We start from the raw sequence: 18,894 nt of genomic DNA, 5'->3' as shown, positions 1-18,894 counted from the left end.
AGGTTAGTTTCGAACCCTGCTGGAATTCTCCTATGTAATCAATAATGGTTTATCGATGAAGCATGAATATAAAGAGTAAATTACATCAGTGTCCAGTAAGTTAAGGTGTGTGCCTCTAAAGGAATATTCTCATTTTCCGATGATGTAATACCCAGTCTCTAGAGATAATGGGTTCGAATCATTCTAGAGTCACAACCATGTTTTACATTAGTACTGGTCTCAACATAACAAAACATTTTTAGATATATTTCAAGTATCAGGATTTCATATGTCAGTGCATATTCTTTGCAAGTTTTTGATCATTCAAATACACGAGATTCGAGTTTGAGCATAGAAATTTTCTATAAAACCACGGACCAGAGAAGTGGAAATAAGTGTGGTTCATACAAGCTACGGGCTTTACTAACATTCTAGTTTTAAAATCTTTAAACTAAATCTGCGACATTTTTTACAGAAATCATGTTTAGAAAGCATAGCCCAAATCAAACGGGAAAAATTTAGGATTTAAAATCTGAAACTTCAAATTTATTATTCATGGGGGAGGAATAAATGTGATTAAGCGGAAGAAACACACTGGCAGTAACAAAAGCTTTTCATAAGAACTCTAGGACATTTGAAAAATCTGGTATAAATTTGTTAGCTGGGGCTTTATGTTTGCAATTTTGCTTTATAGTTAGGTAATTATGTATGTGAAGAAAAAAGGCCAGAAATAAACAGGTCGATGCGTGCGAATTGGCAAATAATTTGGAAATTTTACTCAAAACTATCAGATTTTAAGTAAGGGGCGAGTTTTTGGCACATAATACAAAATGTAAGGCAAACTTAATCATTAAAGTTAAATTTAGCACCTTAAACTTACCTTTTAAAGATGAAAATAACCATTTTTTACGAGTGTTTTTGTAGTACATAGAAAAGTTTTCCGACGGCCCTCGTGCCAGTTATCACAAGAATCCCTGACAAGTTATCATAAAAACTCTACCCCTCGTGTAACAGTTCCTCCCCCGTGTTTATCCCCCGTGTTTATATAGCGCTCCACAGACACTTGGGGTGTGGAGCTTAAAACGCCTTAAAAATCCAAATAAAATGTATATTTGTCAATCCCAGCATATGTACTGATCATATATATCAAAAACTTAATATTAGCCGTTTTGAAAAAAAATCAAATTTCAACGTCCATAATAATACTTTTATTATAGACGTTGAAAATTGATTTTTTTTCACATATAGCTGGTAGATATATCAAAATATATTGCTACGTTGGGCAATCAATATGTTGCTCCTGTAGATAGTGCATAGCTCCGATATAGTAAATTTACGGTAGGCAATCAATACGTATTGCTCGGCATTGATCCGGTGGATATTTAAAAATGCATTGCTTCGGTAGATAACCAAAAATGCATTGTTTCGGTAGATAACCAAAAATGCATTTTTTCGGTAGATAACCAAAAAATGCATTGTTTCGGTAGATAACCAAAAATGCATTGTTTCGGTACATAACCAAAAATGCATTTTTTCGGTAGATAACCAAAAATGCATTGTTTCGGTAGATAACCAAAAATGCATTGTTTCGGTAGATAACCAAAAATCCATTGTTTAGGTAGATTATAAAGATAACCAAAAATGCATTGTTTAGGTAGATTATAAAGATAACCAAAAATGCATTGTTTCGGTAGATAACCAAAAATGCATTGTTTCGGTAGATAACCAAAAATCCATTGTTTAGGTAGATAACCAAAAATACATTGTTTAGGTAGATAGCCAAAAATCCATTGTTTAGGTAGATAACCAAAAATCCATTGCTCCAGTGTATTATCAAAATGCATTGCTCTGGAGGATATTCAAAAATAATATATTGCTCCGCCAGTACATCAAAATGTATTGCTCCGGCACAAACATGTAATCAGAAATATATTGCAGGCTCCGGTAGAAAATCGAAATGAGTTGCTTGGTGGGAGTTCTGAAATATATTCCAGGTATCTAGAGAATAAAGTAAGGATAATTAACGTGTATTGCTCCGGAGAATCAAAAATGCATTGCTGTGGAGGAGAATCAAATTGCATATTGCATTTCTCAAACAGATTATCAAAAATGTATTGTTCCACAATTGACAGTCCAATTACAGTATTACACTAGGGATAATAAACAAAGCATTGCTCGGGGGGGGGGGGGTAAATGTCCAAAACAATGAAAGAAAAAAAGCATTAAATTAGCACATAAGTAAAACGGGTCCCGGTACTGCTCTGATGGATATTCAGAAAAAATATTTATATTGCCCTGGTGGATTGCCATACTGCATTGCTCCGGCGGACAATACAATTCAATATGTATTAATTCGGCAATTAAAAATACATTTCTTTTTACTTTTTGTTCATTTGGAAAAAAGTTCATACATGTATTATATAATATAAACAATCAATTAAACAATAAGAACTTACCCGATTAGGTCACAAGCAAGTAATAGAAAGAGCATCGAAACACAAGGCAATCGGATTTGTACGAGGAGGCGTAGCCCCCGAGTATTAATCAGATTGCCGAGTGTTTTGATGTTCTTTCTCTTTTGTATCGTAGTCAAACATAAAAACACGTTCCCTGTTGTCACAATATGAAACCCCGGGAAAAAGTAACCAATGAACGAGCATCTGAATATGATATTTCTGTCGCTTTCCCTTTCTCTTCCGTCACAATATGTTAACCCCAGCAAAAATGAGCCAATCAATAATCATGCTCTGGAATGCGGGTAACTAATACCTGCACTCCAGTTAACGCACTGTGCGTGTATATGTATACGATTTAACTCTGACACATTTTCAACAATAAGGTCTCAAAACTATGATACAATTACAATTTAAATGCGCAAAAAGTTGAAACACTTTTAAGTTTTAATACTTATTAATTATCATGCTTTTTCAAGAGTACAAATGTGCGAGAATGGGAAAATAAGAACAAATCTTATTTAACAACTGGCAATAGATTCTTACAAAGTTACTTTTATTAATTTAGTCTGATCTTTGCAGTTCAGTTATTCTTCCAATCTGTAATCATCTATGGATGACAATGACTTTAGAGGTACGTACATGTATCCAGTATCACATTCAAGCAAATAATGAAATAAAACCCCAAATAAGTTTTTATTACAGCGAATACAGATTTCGTACAGTTTTCTTGCCATATGGAATTTGAAGTTCTAAATTTACATAAAAAACACAACTTTATATGTTTAGTGTTGAGTAATTGCAGGATCTTTCAAATAGAATTTTTAAAGAACATCATGTTGTTAGAACTTTCATTTTTACTCTTGTATTTAATTTTCACTCTTTCCTTGAACACTTACATAATTTGCATATAGCAAACTATACAGTGTTATATCAAGACATGTTTATTGTAGCGAGAATGGTTTACATAGCGTGTTTCCAGACCATTCTATTTGGAAGACCCTGATAATTGGTAGTCTCTATATCTAAATATGTCCCCAGTCTTGACTGCTCGGGGAAACATTCACATAGATAATATTTTATATAGATCTACGCCTTCTTTTATTATTTCACTTTTTAAATTTTTTCAGTGACTTGACGCATCGGTTGTCTACGTCCTCATTATGGTCCAGTATCACATTCAAGCAAATAATGAAATAAAACCCCAAATAAGTTTTTATTACAGCGAATACAGATTTCGTACAGTTTTCTGTCGCGTGGTTATGGCTTACACTGGTAGACAGACGTTTCACTATTGGGACGATTCACACCAAGACGGTTCACACCAAGACGTTTCACTCCCCTTTTTTATACTAAAATTATTCTGATACTTGGGATTAAAAAAAGGGAATGAAACGCCCATACAATTACAAATTGGGAGTGAAACGTATAAATAGTGAAATGTCTTGGGATTGAAACATCTGGCATTCCCCTCTACAACCCAAAACCCTTAAACATCATCCAAACAGCATAAGTATTGACAAAAATCAATTATATAAAGAAAAAAATTTTATGACTCTAAGAAAGATGGATAGACCCAAACATTTAGGATACATGCTGTGGAACAAAACTTATAGTGTTTTACTACCTTATTCTGCTGTATTTTTTTCACAGTTGTAAGATAACACAAAAACCAAAACAAACGAAAATCCATATTTTGGGGAAATTTATTTCTACCAAATAGTGATTATCGTATATAATGGTAGATTAATTTACAAGGTAAATACAAATGCCCACTTTACCATTAACAAAGTTTGTTAATTTTGGAAAGAATTTCCGAATTTGACCTCTGTGCGAAAGGCACCGTTTATGTACTGTATTCGTACTCTAATTTATTCGACCCTACGTTATATAACAAAGTAAATGGTCAGACGTCTGCAAATATTTTGACAAAACATATACTTAAAACTGAAGGATCTCTTATTTCATATCAAGAATTAATTTAACTTTAATTTCCTTCATATGTACATGTTTTTACAGGGTTGTCATTAAGAGGCGGCAGGAGGCCAAAATGCCTGTCTCAAATGCATTATGGGCCGCCTCAAAACTAAGAAAACACTCTTTGTTATGCATGATAAAGATAGAAATGACCGCCTCAAGTTCAAAACAAACCTTCTGCAAAAAATGTTAATGACAACCCTGTTTTATTACTGATACGCCTACCATAAATTTGTATCAGTTCGACAGTTGGAAAAAGTGGTATAAACTCCATATAAACTCCAGACTCCTAATATGAAAAAGGCAAAGCCTCAAAGCGAGCTCGATGTACTTTTTAGTGAAATAGTATGAAATAATCTCAAATGCAGTGACGAGTGCGTGTGACGTCACACATACTGTGTTAAATATGGCCCCGTCCCTGTCGTGAAATGAATAACCAGTTTTGAAAACCTTGATAAAACTTTGTTTATTTTATTTCACTCTATAATTTTTCAAGCGAAATAAAGATTATTTTAAGTGAAATAAATGTAAAACTTAAAACGTTTGCTACATTAAAATAGCGTACTTGATTTGTTTGTTTTGCAAGCTACATTGTGACGTCACATAAACAATACTTTAAACGTCTGTACAGCGTTAACGACTGAATAAAAGATATTGGTGTTCGGATTCATTTTCTTAGTTAGACCATTTTCTTTCATTCTAGATAGTTTTCACAACAAAATTCGACAAAAAATTGTTTTTATTTATCAGATTTTAAACAAAATGGCGCCTTCGATTTTCATTTTTTATACACAGCTTCCTTTATTCTGGTTCCCTGTCCAATTATGGTTCCCATAGACGTGCGCGGGTGACCAGTCTACACATCCGTTTTCAGTCAGAATTCCTCAGTTTTTACTGTTATCATTAAATTCGAAAGGTTGCGATGTGTCCAATTTGGTACTTTGGACGAAAGTTTTCAAAACCATCACGTAGCAGGTACTTGCGTTACCGTAAAGCTTGCTTTGCGAGCAGGCCCTTCGGGCCAGCTCGTCCAGCTTGCTATTAAGTTCAAACATGCAGGTCATGGATAGGAATCCAACAAAAGATGAGATTCCATTTTATTCAATTAATGGTTCATAATCACAGGAATCAGTTGTCTGACCAATGACTTACTCACTGATCAAACAGTGTTTTTTTTTCACCAAAACATTCAGCAAAATTTGGCCCCATTCCCCCTCAAAATAGTATGTTTTTTCCCCCCCCCTCCGCCCCCTCCAAACCTAAATTTCCCCATATATGGCAGCCCGAATATGCCTGCAAGAAATATCATTTTTTAGCTCGACTATTCAGTGTCTATTCTAGGAATTCAAAAATAGGGGTGATTTTCCCCCCTCTATTTAAAAAAAGGGGGCAATTTTTAAAATCAAGGGGTGCCAATATAAACTGCCAATGTTAAATCGTCTGCATTAAGTTTACACTGAGGCGTTCAAGCGATGAAATATTTAAAACGAAAATATTCATTTAAGGCAGCAGAAGTTGTCCTCCCTTAATTTATGAACGAAAACAAATTATTATAGAACTGTCGCGATTGATCATCAAGGGATTGACAATACAAACAATCAACCTATCTTTTACGTCTAGATCGTAGCCAAGCTTGGAATTGCCTCATTTTTCTTGATTATTTACTACACTAAAATGGCGCCCAACTGTCAGACCTAGCACACTAGTTCCGGTCGGTACGGATAATTCCGTTAATTTCCGTCAACTCACGTAACCAGTACCATACAGTACTAAATTATTATAATAAGCTTACAGTTACCTCCCTTTAGTTTCCGGTGTAAATGTAAACAATACAACCAAATAAAATGCGAGATGGAATTATGCATGCGATCACTTTGTTTCCAAAATTTTTTTACGCTTTTATTAACTTTTTTGTAGATGCGCGATTTTCACGCACATGATTTTGAATTGTGGGCAATCTGTGAAATATTGGCGTGAATCGAACAATCGCGCGTCCTAGAATAGACACTGCTATTTGATAAGAATAAGTAGAGCTATTGTAGTCATCCGAGCGTCTGCGTCTGCGTAACTACTTATGTTAAAGTTTTTGTAACACCTCAAATATTTTCAAAGTCCATTGACATATGGCTTTGAAACTTTGCACACTAGTCTTGTTCACCATCATGACCCCAACCTGTAGGCAGGAGGAGGTAACTGTATCAAGCATTTTGACAGAATTATGCCCCTTTTTGTGCCCCCACGTTAGTGGCGGGCATTTAGATTTACCCTTGTCTGTCCGTCCGTCCTTCCGTCCGTCCTTCCGTCCGTCCGTCCGTTCACTTTTGTGTCGCATGTAACTCAAAAAGTATTTGACCTAGAGTCATGAAACTTTACAGGAATGTTGATCAGCATGTGTAGTTGTGCACCTGGGTATTTTCGTCGGGATATTTTTAGTATTTTCAGAGTTATTGCCCTTGACTTAGTAAAATTTTGCAATTTTTTAACTTGTGTCGCATGTAACTCAAAAAGTATTTGACCTAGAGTCATGAAACTTTACAGGAATGTTGATCAGCATGTGTTGTTGTGCACCTGGGTATTTTCGTCTGCATATTTTTAGTATTTTCAGAGTTATTGCCCTTGACTTAGTAAAATTTTGCAATTTTCAACTTGTGTCGCACGTAACTCAAAAAGTATTTGACCTAGAGTCATGAAACTTTACAGGAATGTTGATCAGCATGTGTAGTTGTGCACCTGGGTATTTTCTTCTGCATATTTTTAGTATTTTCAGAGTTATTGCCCTTGACTTAGAAAAATTTCGCAATTTTCAACATGTGTCGCACGTAACTCAAAAAGTATTTGACCTATCTAGAGTCATGTAACTTTACAGGAATATTTATCAGCATGTGCAGTTATGCACCAGGTATTTTTGTCTGGATTTATTTAGTATTTTTAGAGTTATTGCCCTTCACTTAGAAAATTTTTGCAATTTTCAACTTGTGTCGCAAGTTACTCAAAAAGGATTTGACATAGTCATTAAACCTTATGGGTAGGTTGCTCAGCATATTTAGATTTGCACCTGGGGTTTCGCTTGTGGATTTATCCAGTATTTGTAGAGATATTACCCTTGACTTAGTAAAAAGATTGACAGAACAGTGGCGTGGTGGGGGCACCCGTGTCCTATGGACACATTTCTAGTTTTATTTAGAATTTACGTTTAAGTTTTTGTAATACCTCATATATTTTCAAAGTACATTGACATATGGCTTTGAAAATTTGCACACTTGCTCAACCTCATGACCCCAACCTGAAGACAGGAGGAGGCAACTGTATCAAGCATTTTGACAGAATTATGCCCCTTTTTTGATTTAGAATTTACAGTAAAATTTTATTAGCTTTGCACACCATCATGACCCCAACCTGTAGACAGGAGGAGGTAATTGACATCATTCATTTGACATCTGGTTTTGAAACAAGTTGAAATTTTTCTTTTAGAGCATAATAGGACACTTTTCAAGCACAATAACTTTAACATGGATTTAAAGAAAAATTTTGCCTTTTTGTTAACTTTAAAATTTTACATTATCAAGACTTTTTTAGCTCACCTGAGCTTGCTCAGGGTGAGCTTTTAGGATCGGTGAATGTCCGTCGTCCGTCGTCCGTCCGGCCGTCCACAATTGCTTGTGAACACTCTAGCGGTAGCATTTTTGCCTCAATCATCATCAAACTTGGTCAGGATGCTTATCTAGTTGAAAGCTCGGATGAGTTCGAACATGGGTCATCTCGGATGAAAAACTAGGTCACAAGAGCTAAAAATAGAAAAACCTTGTGAACACTCTAGAGGTCACATTTTTGACCCAATCATCATCAAACTTGGTCAGGATGTTTGTCTAGGTGATAGCTCGGATGAGTTTGAACATGGGTCATCTCGGATGAAAAAGTAGGTCACAGGAGCTATAAATAGAAAAACCTTGTGAACACTCTAGTGGTCACATTTTTGAACCAATCATCATCAAACTTGGTCAGAATGCTTGTCTAGTCAATTGCTTGGATGAGTTCGAACATGGGTCATCTCTGATGAAAAACTAGGTCACAGGAGCTAAAAATAGAAAAACCTTGTGAACACTCTAGTGGTCACATTTTTGACCCAATCATCATCAAACTTTGTCAGGATGCTTGTTTAGATAATAGCTCGGATGAGTTCGAATATGGGTCATCTGGGATGAAAAAGTAGGTCACCGGAGCTAAAAATAGAAAAACCTTGTTAACACTCTAGCGGTCACATTTTTGCATCAATCATCATCAAACTTGGTCAGGATGCTTATCTAGTTGATAGCTTGGATGAGTTCGAACATGGGTCATCTCGGATGAAAAAGTAGGTCACCGGAGCTAAAAATAGAAAAACCTTGTTAACACTTTAGCGGTCACATTTTTGCATCAATCATCATCAAACTTGATCAAGATGCTTGTCTAGGTGAAAGCTCGGATGAGTTCGAACATGGGTCATCTCGGATGAAAAACTAGGTCACAGGAGCTAAAAATAGAAAAACCTTGTTAACACTAGTGGTCACAATTTTGACTCAATTGTCATCAAACTTGGTCAGGAAACTTGTCTAGGTCATTGCTGGGAATAAATCGAACATGGGACATCTCGGATGAAAAACTAGGTCACAGGAGCTAAAAATAGAAAAATCTTGTTAACACTCTAGTGGCTACTGTTGTGATCCAAATATTCTGTTAATTGGTCTGAAAGTTTGTTTTGATGATTTCTAAGTCAAGATCGAACATGGGTCATCTTGGATGAAAAACTAGGTCACACCGCCCAAATATGGAAAAACCTTGTTAACATTCTAGTGGTCACATTTTCGACTCAATTATCATCAAACTTGGTCAGGATGCTTGTCTAGGTAATTGCTTGGATGAGTTCGAAATCGCATGTGAAACTAGGTCACCGGAGCTAAAAATAGAAAAATCTTGTTAACACTCTAGTTGCTACTGTTTTGATCCAAGTATCCTGGAAATTGGTCTGAAAGTTTGTTTTGATGATTTCTAGGTCAAGTTTGAATATGTGTCACCTGGGTAAAAAACTAGGTCGCACTGCTCAAATATGGATAATCCTTGTTAACACTGTAGTGGTCACATTTTTGACTCACCTGTCATGAGACTTGGTCAGAATGCTTGTCTAGGTAATTGTTTGGATGAGTTTGATAATTCAGGTGAGCGATCTAGGGCCATCATGGCCCTCTTGTTTACTATAGTCCAGCTGTCCTACCGACAGCTCTTGTTTGGCAACTAACTGCTGAAAAATGTTTTATTTAATGCCTGTAAGAGTTACTATTAAGCAAGGTCGTTTACAAATCGTTCTCTGGTAGGTAAGGGGAGCTACTCCCGGCGTCCCAACAAGTTTAACATGCTATGCATCAATATTTTAGATCCGTATATTAAGAAAAGGAGACATATTTTAAACTTGTGTTGCAAGAGTTTCTCCCCTTTTTGCACTGCAAAGAAAACAATATAAAATAAGTCAACAAATAAAATTTCCCCTCCTATTGCATTTTTCCCCCTCCAAAGGGCACCAACCCCCTTCCCCCAAAAGTGAAAAAAAAACACTGTCAAATCAAAAGCATTATGTAGAGGTCTCTGTAACTGTTAAAAATACAATTGTAAAGAAAAGATCTACAAATTTATTTTTAAAAAAAACCAGTATCTCCAGAAATGTTATCTGCATTTATCATACTGCTACCCATACGACAGTCACAAGGTGAGAACAATGTGCCTGATTGGGACTTGAACCCTGGAGCCTCAGAGTACAGCACCGCATCTGCACCGACTTATCTGGCTAATAACATCTTCCTGTAATAGTGAACAGGTTTGATTGATGGCAAACTTCTCCGTTATATTGAAATTCAACCTTGAAATTCTCATGATTACAGAGCATTGTAAATTAAACTCTGAACTATATGCTGTCACGGTCCCACATTGGGTGCCAAATGTCACAGTGTAAGAAAAATGTGCAGTCTAAGGGAGACTCTAATTCGGAACCCACTGAACACTATTCTGCAGCTCTAGCGACTGAGCTATCCGACTGTTTACACATCATCTCCCCTAAAAAGTAAACAGTTTAAAACTGTGATATTACTTTTGGACAAAGTGTTAAAGCAAATGCAAAATAAGTGAGATATTTATGAGCCTATGATGGACAATTTGACTTAAAATTGTAAAATTCAATGCTGTATTTGATGCTTTTGGTATAAAAAGAAATTTAAAAAGATTAATAAATATTATCATGTTATTTTTTCAGGCATTTGATTAAAATGGAAAATAATTAGATCTTATTGATCAAGATTGTGACAGGGAAGGTTCAGACAAAACTTATACAGGCTACTCTCCCAAGGTCACCAGCATAAATGGAGGTTAAAACTCCTAGCACACCACAGGTCAGTTCATTGTTAAGTAGCAAGAAGAAAGCCCATTGTGAAATGGGCTATTTATAGTTTAAAAGGAATTTAAACTGAGGGCAGAGAAGGACAAGGAGAAACTACACATCACAACCAAATAAGTTATTAAGATGATAGTCGACTAGTTTCGATCATAATAATGATCTTCATCAGGACAAAAATTGGTTGAAAAATGATCAGTTAAGTACTAAAAAAGTTGTTACAGAAAGTCATGTGAGTTACTAAAAATAGTAACATATTTAATAACATAAAACTAGAATGTTGTCAGGAGTCAACGTGTTTGAAAATATCTATAAATAGAAACAATACCGTTAGTAGTGTTTGTTTTAGTTGACTGTTTATTCATAATATACAGAATTTATTTTAGTTTGATTTTGTAGGAAGCTATTAGCTTATAAACACACTATTGAATCTTAAAATGGGCTATTGAAAATTTTCATGTGACCTTTTAACAATTGGAAAATGATAAGGCTTATTAGTAGTTAATATGATCTGGTATGTGTGTCTCTCAAGCCAGGAAGTTTGGGTTTGAGACCATAGTCATTATGTTTCTGCTTACCAATATCACACTAGTATTGTTAATGATCAGAAGTTAAGTCATGGTTTTTTATAACCTCCATATAATTAGCTAATTTTTTTTGAAGAAAATGTCGGGCTATTATTATTGCTATATTGTCATTGTCGTTGCGGTGCAAAAACCTTAAATTTAGCCCGTAATTCAAACAATTTAAAAGTTATCATTATGAAACTTGGAATACTTGTTTATCATGATATAATATTTATATACATGTAATGTATCTAAAAACTAATTACACAAAAAAGTAGTGTTGAACGTCACCATAAATAATTAGTTGGCAGCAGAATGGTAAAATGAAACCTGGACTAGTTAAATTGCTGACAATTTTTGTGAAATAAAACCTGCTTTATACAAAGAAAAACGGTTTACTTGAAAATTTTGTAGAAACCTTAGTTAAAGTGATAAAAAAAACTTCTGAAGTAAATGTTAAAATTTTGTAGAAACCTTGGTTTATGTGATAAAAAAAACTTCTGAAGTAAATATTAAAATTTGTTGAAACCTGAACTTACATAAATTGATTAATGAAAGATATTATCCACTGATGGAAATTGATTTAATTGTTTTCTTTTTTGCAGACTAGCTCTGAAGGTTCTACTGATGTGACTTCCTCGACACAAGGGGAATTAGAGGATGGCAGTGAAAATGACTGGCGTGACAGAGCCGAAGAAAACCGTCCCGTGTTTATCATGGGGGACGAAGAAATCAGCAGATATACTCCAGTGCATGTAAGTTTTCATAGATAAAATTTGTTACTTTTTTTTACTGTAATAGATTGGCATACCTTATAAATATTGTCTTGTCTGTTTTTGTTTCTGTCCCTGCATGTGCACATAGCTGTAATTGTTTAATTGTTGCCATATCATCTTTGATCTGAAAGCTAGAGAATTTATACATACTTGTTGGTGCGATGGTTCTTTGTGAATCATTGTTTAATATGACCATCACCAGGATTTTAAATTATATGAAAATTCAGTAAAATTCAAAGTTATTATTTGGTTGCAGATTTGGTAAGGGGGGAAGGTGGAGGCTTTTGTGTTTTAATAAAAGTTAATTGTTATATATTAAATATTATAGTGAAAGTTATATATATTTATATATTGTATAGACAGCGAGTCACAATGAAATTAATGCTATGTACTTAAAAAAAAAAAATAAGTACAGATTCAATAGAAGTGACATTTGCATACATAAGATTATGTCTGTTCTCTACCTTGAACATTTAACACTTTGATGAAAAAACATAACTTGACATGAACAGTTGCGTGACATACACTTGCTCAGAAACACATGCTCAAAATAGAACTCAAATTTTCAATTTTATAAAATTTACATGGACACACATTTTGATTTGGACATGTCTGAACTCTCAGATGACATCCTGTATTATGCCATGTATATGTTTTAATGTTTAGGCCTCATTCAAATTTAGGACATAAATATCGACTCTACAGAAGCCAAAAGGTGACATCTTTGCAATTATTACATTGTATTAGCTCACCAGAACCGAAGGTTCAGGGTGAGCTATTAGTATCAAAGGGGGATGCTCCAGCGTCCATCGTCATGCGTCAACAATCATCTTCTTCTCTGAAACTGATGGGCAGATTTACTTCAAATTCAGTCTGTAGCATCCTTGTGACAGTCACGCTTGAATTTGCTCATGTCATTACAATTGGCCCCTTTTAGGGGTCAACAGAGCTAAAAATAGAAAAACCTTTAAACATCTTCTACTACAGAAGTAATTGATGGATGATCACCAAACTTTTTTGGGTAGTCTTTTATCAAGTTTGCTGATATTAATTTGATTGGCCCCTTTTAGGGGTTCTCTAGGGCTTAAAATAGAAAAACCTTTAAACATCTTCTTGTACTGAACTAATGGATGGATGATCACCAAACTTTGTCTGTAGCATACTTTGGTACTCTTTTTATCAAGTTTGCTCATATTATTTTGATTGGTCCCTTTTAGGGCCCCCTAAAGCTAAAAAATAGAAATACCTTTCAACGTCTATTTCTTCAGAACTAATTGATGGATACTCAGCAAACTTTGTCTGTAGCATTCTAAGGTAGTCTTTAATATCAAGTTTACTCATATTCATGTGATTGGCCCCTTTTAGGGGTCAACAGAGCTTAAAATAGAAAAACCTTTAAACGTCTATTTCTACAGAACTAATTGATGGATGATCACCAAACTTTGTCTGTAGCATTCTTAGGTACTCTTTTGTCAAGTTTGCTTGTAATAATTTGATTGGCCCCTTTTAGGGGCCACTAAAGCTAAAATAGAAAAACCTTTGAACATTGTTTCCTACTGAAATAATTGATAGATGATCACCAAAGTTTGTAGCATTCTTAGGTAGTCTTTTATCAAGTTTGCTCATATTAATTTGATTGGCCCCGTTTAAGCTAAAGTTTAAATGCCCCAGGTCATGGCATTTCTTCAAATTATTGTTTAAACATATTCTTTGCTCAAATTTAATATTAGAAAATATTGACAATGGATAATTTTCAACACTGTAAAACAGTTGTTTCTGGTGAGCGACTCAGGGCCATCATGGGCCCTCTTGTATTTTATAACACTGTGGTCATTGAAAGGGTAGGGCCATAAAACCTGGCAATAATCTTAATTACTATTAAACATGTCTTTAACCCTTTCCCACATGGACAAGTGTTTAAACGTATGTGCCACCAGTGCAGATCCAGATCAGCCTCCACATCCATGCACTTGGATCAGGATCTCCATTGTTCACATTCAAATTAATAAAAGAATTTCTGACTGAAAACAAGATTGGAGACCCTGATCTGACTGCATGGAGGTACAGGCTGATTGGATTAAATCTGTGTTAAAACATGTGTCCATGTGGTAAAGGATTAAAAATTCCCCCTTTTGAAACTATATCGCCTAGAGCATAGTTATTACATAGCATGTAGCATAACCTTGTGGTCCGCTAAAATAATTATTTAACTCCTTTTTTTTGGGGGGGGGGGGGGGGTCAGAACTAAGACATTTTCACGTGGCATTTCTTAGTGGACCTCTACAAATATTGTATAAAGAATGCAGATAGGGTAAAAATGACATCCTAAATGCAGGGCTTCCATTAGTGTAAGTTTGGAAATCATTTACTCCCAATTTTTCCTTGTGACTTCCAAAATTTCAAGATTTTCCTTCTTTACCTATATACCAAGACTTCCAATTTCAGAGACTTGGCAGTGTCTGACTTCCAAATTTTGGAACTTAGTGGAAGCCCTGTAAATGACCTCATTCAGCTGCAAGTCAGCCGAGTCGTTTGATTTTGAAAAAGACACATGATTTATTGCGGAATGACATCATGTGTTCTTTTGTGAGTCTTCATTCAAAATGCCAGGTACACGTAACATCACATCAGCTTAACACTTTGGAACCATTTTAAATTTCATGCTTTGTTCCAAAACATTTTCTATTTACATTTTCTTCAAATTGAAAGACAATGTTTTCTTATCTCTGTATACTAATACTGTACAACAGTTAGATTTCATGTAATTAGTTTACCAAGACTTAATATCATGGAATGGATCTCAATTTCGGGGTATAAATGCAAGATTAAAATGGGAAATTCCAACATTTCTTTCTATTGCACCTCAATTAATAAACTTCTTCAGTATGGATTTAAGTCATGTATAAATCTGCATTTGATTTCACATTCATAAAATCAACATGTCTTTATCCATGATTTAATATTTTATACATTTTGTTTACACAGAAATCATTAAGCAATGTTATGAATTATTGAGGCATTTATTTATGCATAAAATGATAAATTCTGTGTTAACTCATACACATCACCTTTTTTTTTGCATATAAAAGAACATTTACATCCTTATTACCCTAAATATTTTAAATGGACTTGCCTCTATTTCAATTTGGACAAAACTATTAATCATTTCTAGGGAAAATGATAAAAATGTGCACTAGTGACTGAAAGGGAAGACCATAATTAGATTACACAGATGTGTTTTCTGATCTTGATCAGCATGGGTCAGATTGGACTTGGTCTGCCCTGGGCAGACTTATCTTGATCTGCACTGGTCAAACTGACCTCGGTTTATAAGTTATCATAAATAAAGCAAACATAATAAGTTTACTTTAAGTGCAGATGAGTCTTTATGTGGATAAATATTTTGACAGATCCGTAACATAAAAAACCTTGTAGATAAGTGCACATTATTTGAAATAACTAACTGTATTAAAGTTACAATTATAATCATCAGAGGTGATATAGTAAATCATGGAGGTAATTATTAATGGTCTGTTTAATATACCCTTTTCAAAATGTTACGCAAATTGCAATTTTTGTTTAAATAAAAAGAGCGTAAAGTTGCTATAAAGTATTATACAAAATGACAGCCATCAATGAGTTTCATACTAGACCGTGTTGGAAGAATTATGTCATAAAATTATGTGTGAAATCAGAGTTTTATTTAATGTATACACATGAAACAGATAGAGGGCTTTTATATAGCATTTATATATCTCATTTCGTAACTTTTATGTTGTGGATATATAATGTTAGAGATTTGAATATGGATGATGGATATTTTAGATACATAAGAGAGGATTTTTTAAAATTGTTGATACAAAACTATATGGTAAAGTTACTACTAATAAGTATACTCCTTATTACTGGTATTAAAGGCCCATTATGCCTCAGAAATGCTTTCAATTAATTTTCTCAAAAACTTTTATTTAAATTTTTTTCGTCTGGTATCTGATGACAGTTTCCTTAAACTACTTTTTGCCATATACCGGTATGCATGATTTTTTTTTAGCTCACCTGTCACAAAGTGACAGGGTGAGCTTTTGTGATCGCTTTTCGTCCGGCGTCCGTCCGTCCGTAAACTTTTACTTTAAATGACATCTCCTCATAAACCACTAAGCTAATTTCATCCAAACTTCACAGGAATGTTCCTTTGGTGGTCACCTTTAAAAATTGTTCAAAGAATTTAATTCCATGCAGAACTCTGGTTGCCATGGCAACCAAAAGAAAAAAATTTAAATATCTTCTTTTAAAGAACCATAAGAGCTAGAGCTTAGATATTTAGCATGAAACATGTTCTAATTGGTGTCTACCAAGTTTGTTCAAATAAAAGCCCTGGGGTCAAAATTGACCCCGCCCCGGGGGGTCATTGATTTTCCCTATATGCATATAGTAAAAACTTAAAAAATCTTCTTTTAAAGAACTAAAAGAGCTATGTCTAAGATATTTAGCATCAAACATGTTCTAATAGGTGTCTACCAAAATTGTTCAAATAAAAGCCCTGGGGTCAAAATTGGCACCGCCCCGGGGGTCATTGATTTTCCTTATATGTGTATAGCAAAAACTTAAAATCTTCTTTGAAAAAACCCAAATAGCTAGAGTTTAGATATTAAGCATGAAACATCTTCTAGAAAGTGTCTACAAAGTTTGTTTAAATAAAAGCCCTTGGGTCAAAACTGGCCCGGCCCCAGGGGTGTCATTGTTTTTAACTATGTGTGTGTAGTAAAAACTTTATAAAAATCTTTTAAAAAGCCCAATGAGCTAGAGCTTAGATGTTTAGCATGAAACATCTTCTTATAGGTGTCTACCAAGTTTGTGCAAATAAAAGCCCTTGGGTTAAATTGGCCCTGCAACGTTGGGGGGGGGGGGTTGGGGGGGCCTATATACAGGTGAGCGACCTCAGGGCCATCATGGCCCTCTTGTTTCTTTTGCTACTTTTGTTCTGTTGGCATTTGGTATATTATTATAGTGAATTAGTATTTTGTATGGAAGTTAAAATACTACTTTGTTTACATTTTGCTACCTTTACGACACATTACTGCACATTTATTCTCCAGTTGTTTAACATCTTCATGCAGTGCTCTAAATCCATTATTTAAAATTAAACATTATTAAAACAAAATGTTTGACATTTCTTAATAATTTTTAAATAGATATGAATTTTTGAGGCATAAGATATATATATTTAATATGCCGTTAATTACAGTTTATAACTTTATTTCATCATTTGTAATTGGTTCAGAATTTCCTTTAATCTTCTAGTGCAGTATCTGGTTAACCCCATATACAATGAAAAGTTTAAACCTGTTATTGCACTAAGGTGACATATATCTGGTTTGCCACAAGGTTTGAGCCAGGCTGGTTGGCACATTTGTGCAATCTGACCAGGTTTTATAAGGTTTGCTGATCCAGGTTTAAAGCAACATGCCTCCATATTCTTGCTTATTTTCATGAAAAATTTTTAAAAATGTATTAAAAAACAAGATATTTTCAAACAAACAAAGTGAACACATGGCAATCAGCACTTATAATTTACGTAATTTAACAAATAAATGTCAAAACATGCAGAAAAAAGCATGTTCTGTGTTAGTCACATGGTAGATATATGGTGATGAAATACTGCACAATCATATTTATCGAATGAAAAGTGACGTTACAAACATGCAGTATTATGAATATACTTATTACTGTTTTACAGTTCCAGAAGAATTTGGATGGACAGAAAATTCGTGTTGGAATTTGTGCCATGGCTAAGAAGGCAAATTCTAAGCCAATGAAAGAGATCTTGATGAGACTTGAGAGATTTGAACATTTACAGGTAATAACTAAATTTGTTTTGTAATTTAACCCTTGACCTGCTATATTTCTATAATGGATCCGTCCAGCTTTGAATTTGGAACAGTCCATTCAAAGTTCAAGGGATTTCAATATCAAAATAAAAAAATTGAGCTACCAACAGTATAGAGCCTGGTCAGACTGCACGGATGTGCAGGCTGGTCTGGCTCTATACTGGTGACAAAGGCTGATTACTTGGTTCAGCAGGTTAAGGGTTGAGTCATAGTTACTATGTAATGTTGAAGATGGGTTTTAAATAATCATAAGTTTACCAAGCATTTCGATATTGAAGAACTAAAGTTTGCATATGAATGGTTTAAGTTTAAAGATATGCTATGCTTATTTTTGGGCAAAATGCTTGTGTTTTTTTTCCAGAACTTAATTGATATCTGGAATGTGTCTTATGTGAAAAAGAAAATGCATAAAGCCTGTTTGGAAAGCTGCATTCCTTAAAAAAAAAACAAAAAACAACAACAAAAAAAAACTTCCAGATTTTTTTTAATGACACTATGTTTTCATACAGTGTTTTCTATTGTGTGTAGGCTTTAAAACATATCTTCTCTGTGTGCACTAAAAAAAAGGGTTTAATTTTACATTTAATGAATAGGAGACTGTAAATAGCAATCATCAATATTTTCAAATGTCAAATTTATACATACTATTAAATTTTAACTTACAACACCTGCTATCTAAATATAGCATGTTCGGTTGATTTCACAAACAATGATGCAAGCTTCAATAAATATTACAACAGTTAAAGCTGTAAACTAAATATTGATTGCAATAACATCACTAAGTTTTTGCATTAAGAATGTCACTTGAGATGCATCAAAATTAAATCTTGACAGCTTTTT

The 18,894-nt window shown here is 34.3% G+C and overlaps 1 protein-coding gene across 1 annotated transcript in view; it reads left to right on the top strand.

The window, feature by feature from the left end:
• Positions 1 to 15,880: 15,880 nt before the first annotated feature.
• LOC132739898 (inositol hexakisphosphate and diphosphoinositol-pentakisphosphate kinase 2-like) overlaps positions 15,881 to 18,894 on the top strand; it is a gene marked incomplete at its 3' end in the record, with an annotated part of 64,903 nt that continues 61,889 nt past the window's right edge. The window contains 2 exon segments of the mRNA XM_060727732.1: positions 15,881 to 16,037; positions 17,904 to 18,023. Coding sequence (XP_060583715.1) covers positions 15,939 to 16,037; positions 17,904 to 18,023 — 219 coding nt within the window.

This window comes from Ruditapes philippinarum, unplaced genomic scaffold (assembly GCF_026571515.1).
Source record: "Ruditapes philippinarum isolate M1 unplaced genomic scaffold, ASM2657151v2 ctg2459_1_1_1_1, whole genome shotgun sequence".
Lineage (NCBI taxonomy): Eukaryota > Metazoa > Mollusca > Bivalvia > Venerida > Veneridae > Ruditapes > Ruditapes philippinarum.
The sequence above is the reverse complement of the archived record's forward strand: the minus strand, read 5'-3'. Positions and strand labels throughout refer to the sequence as shown.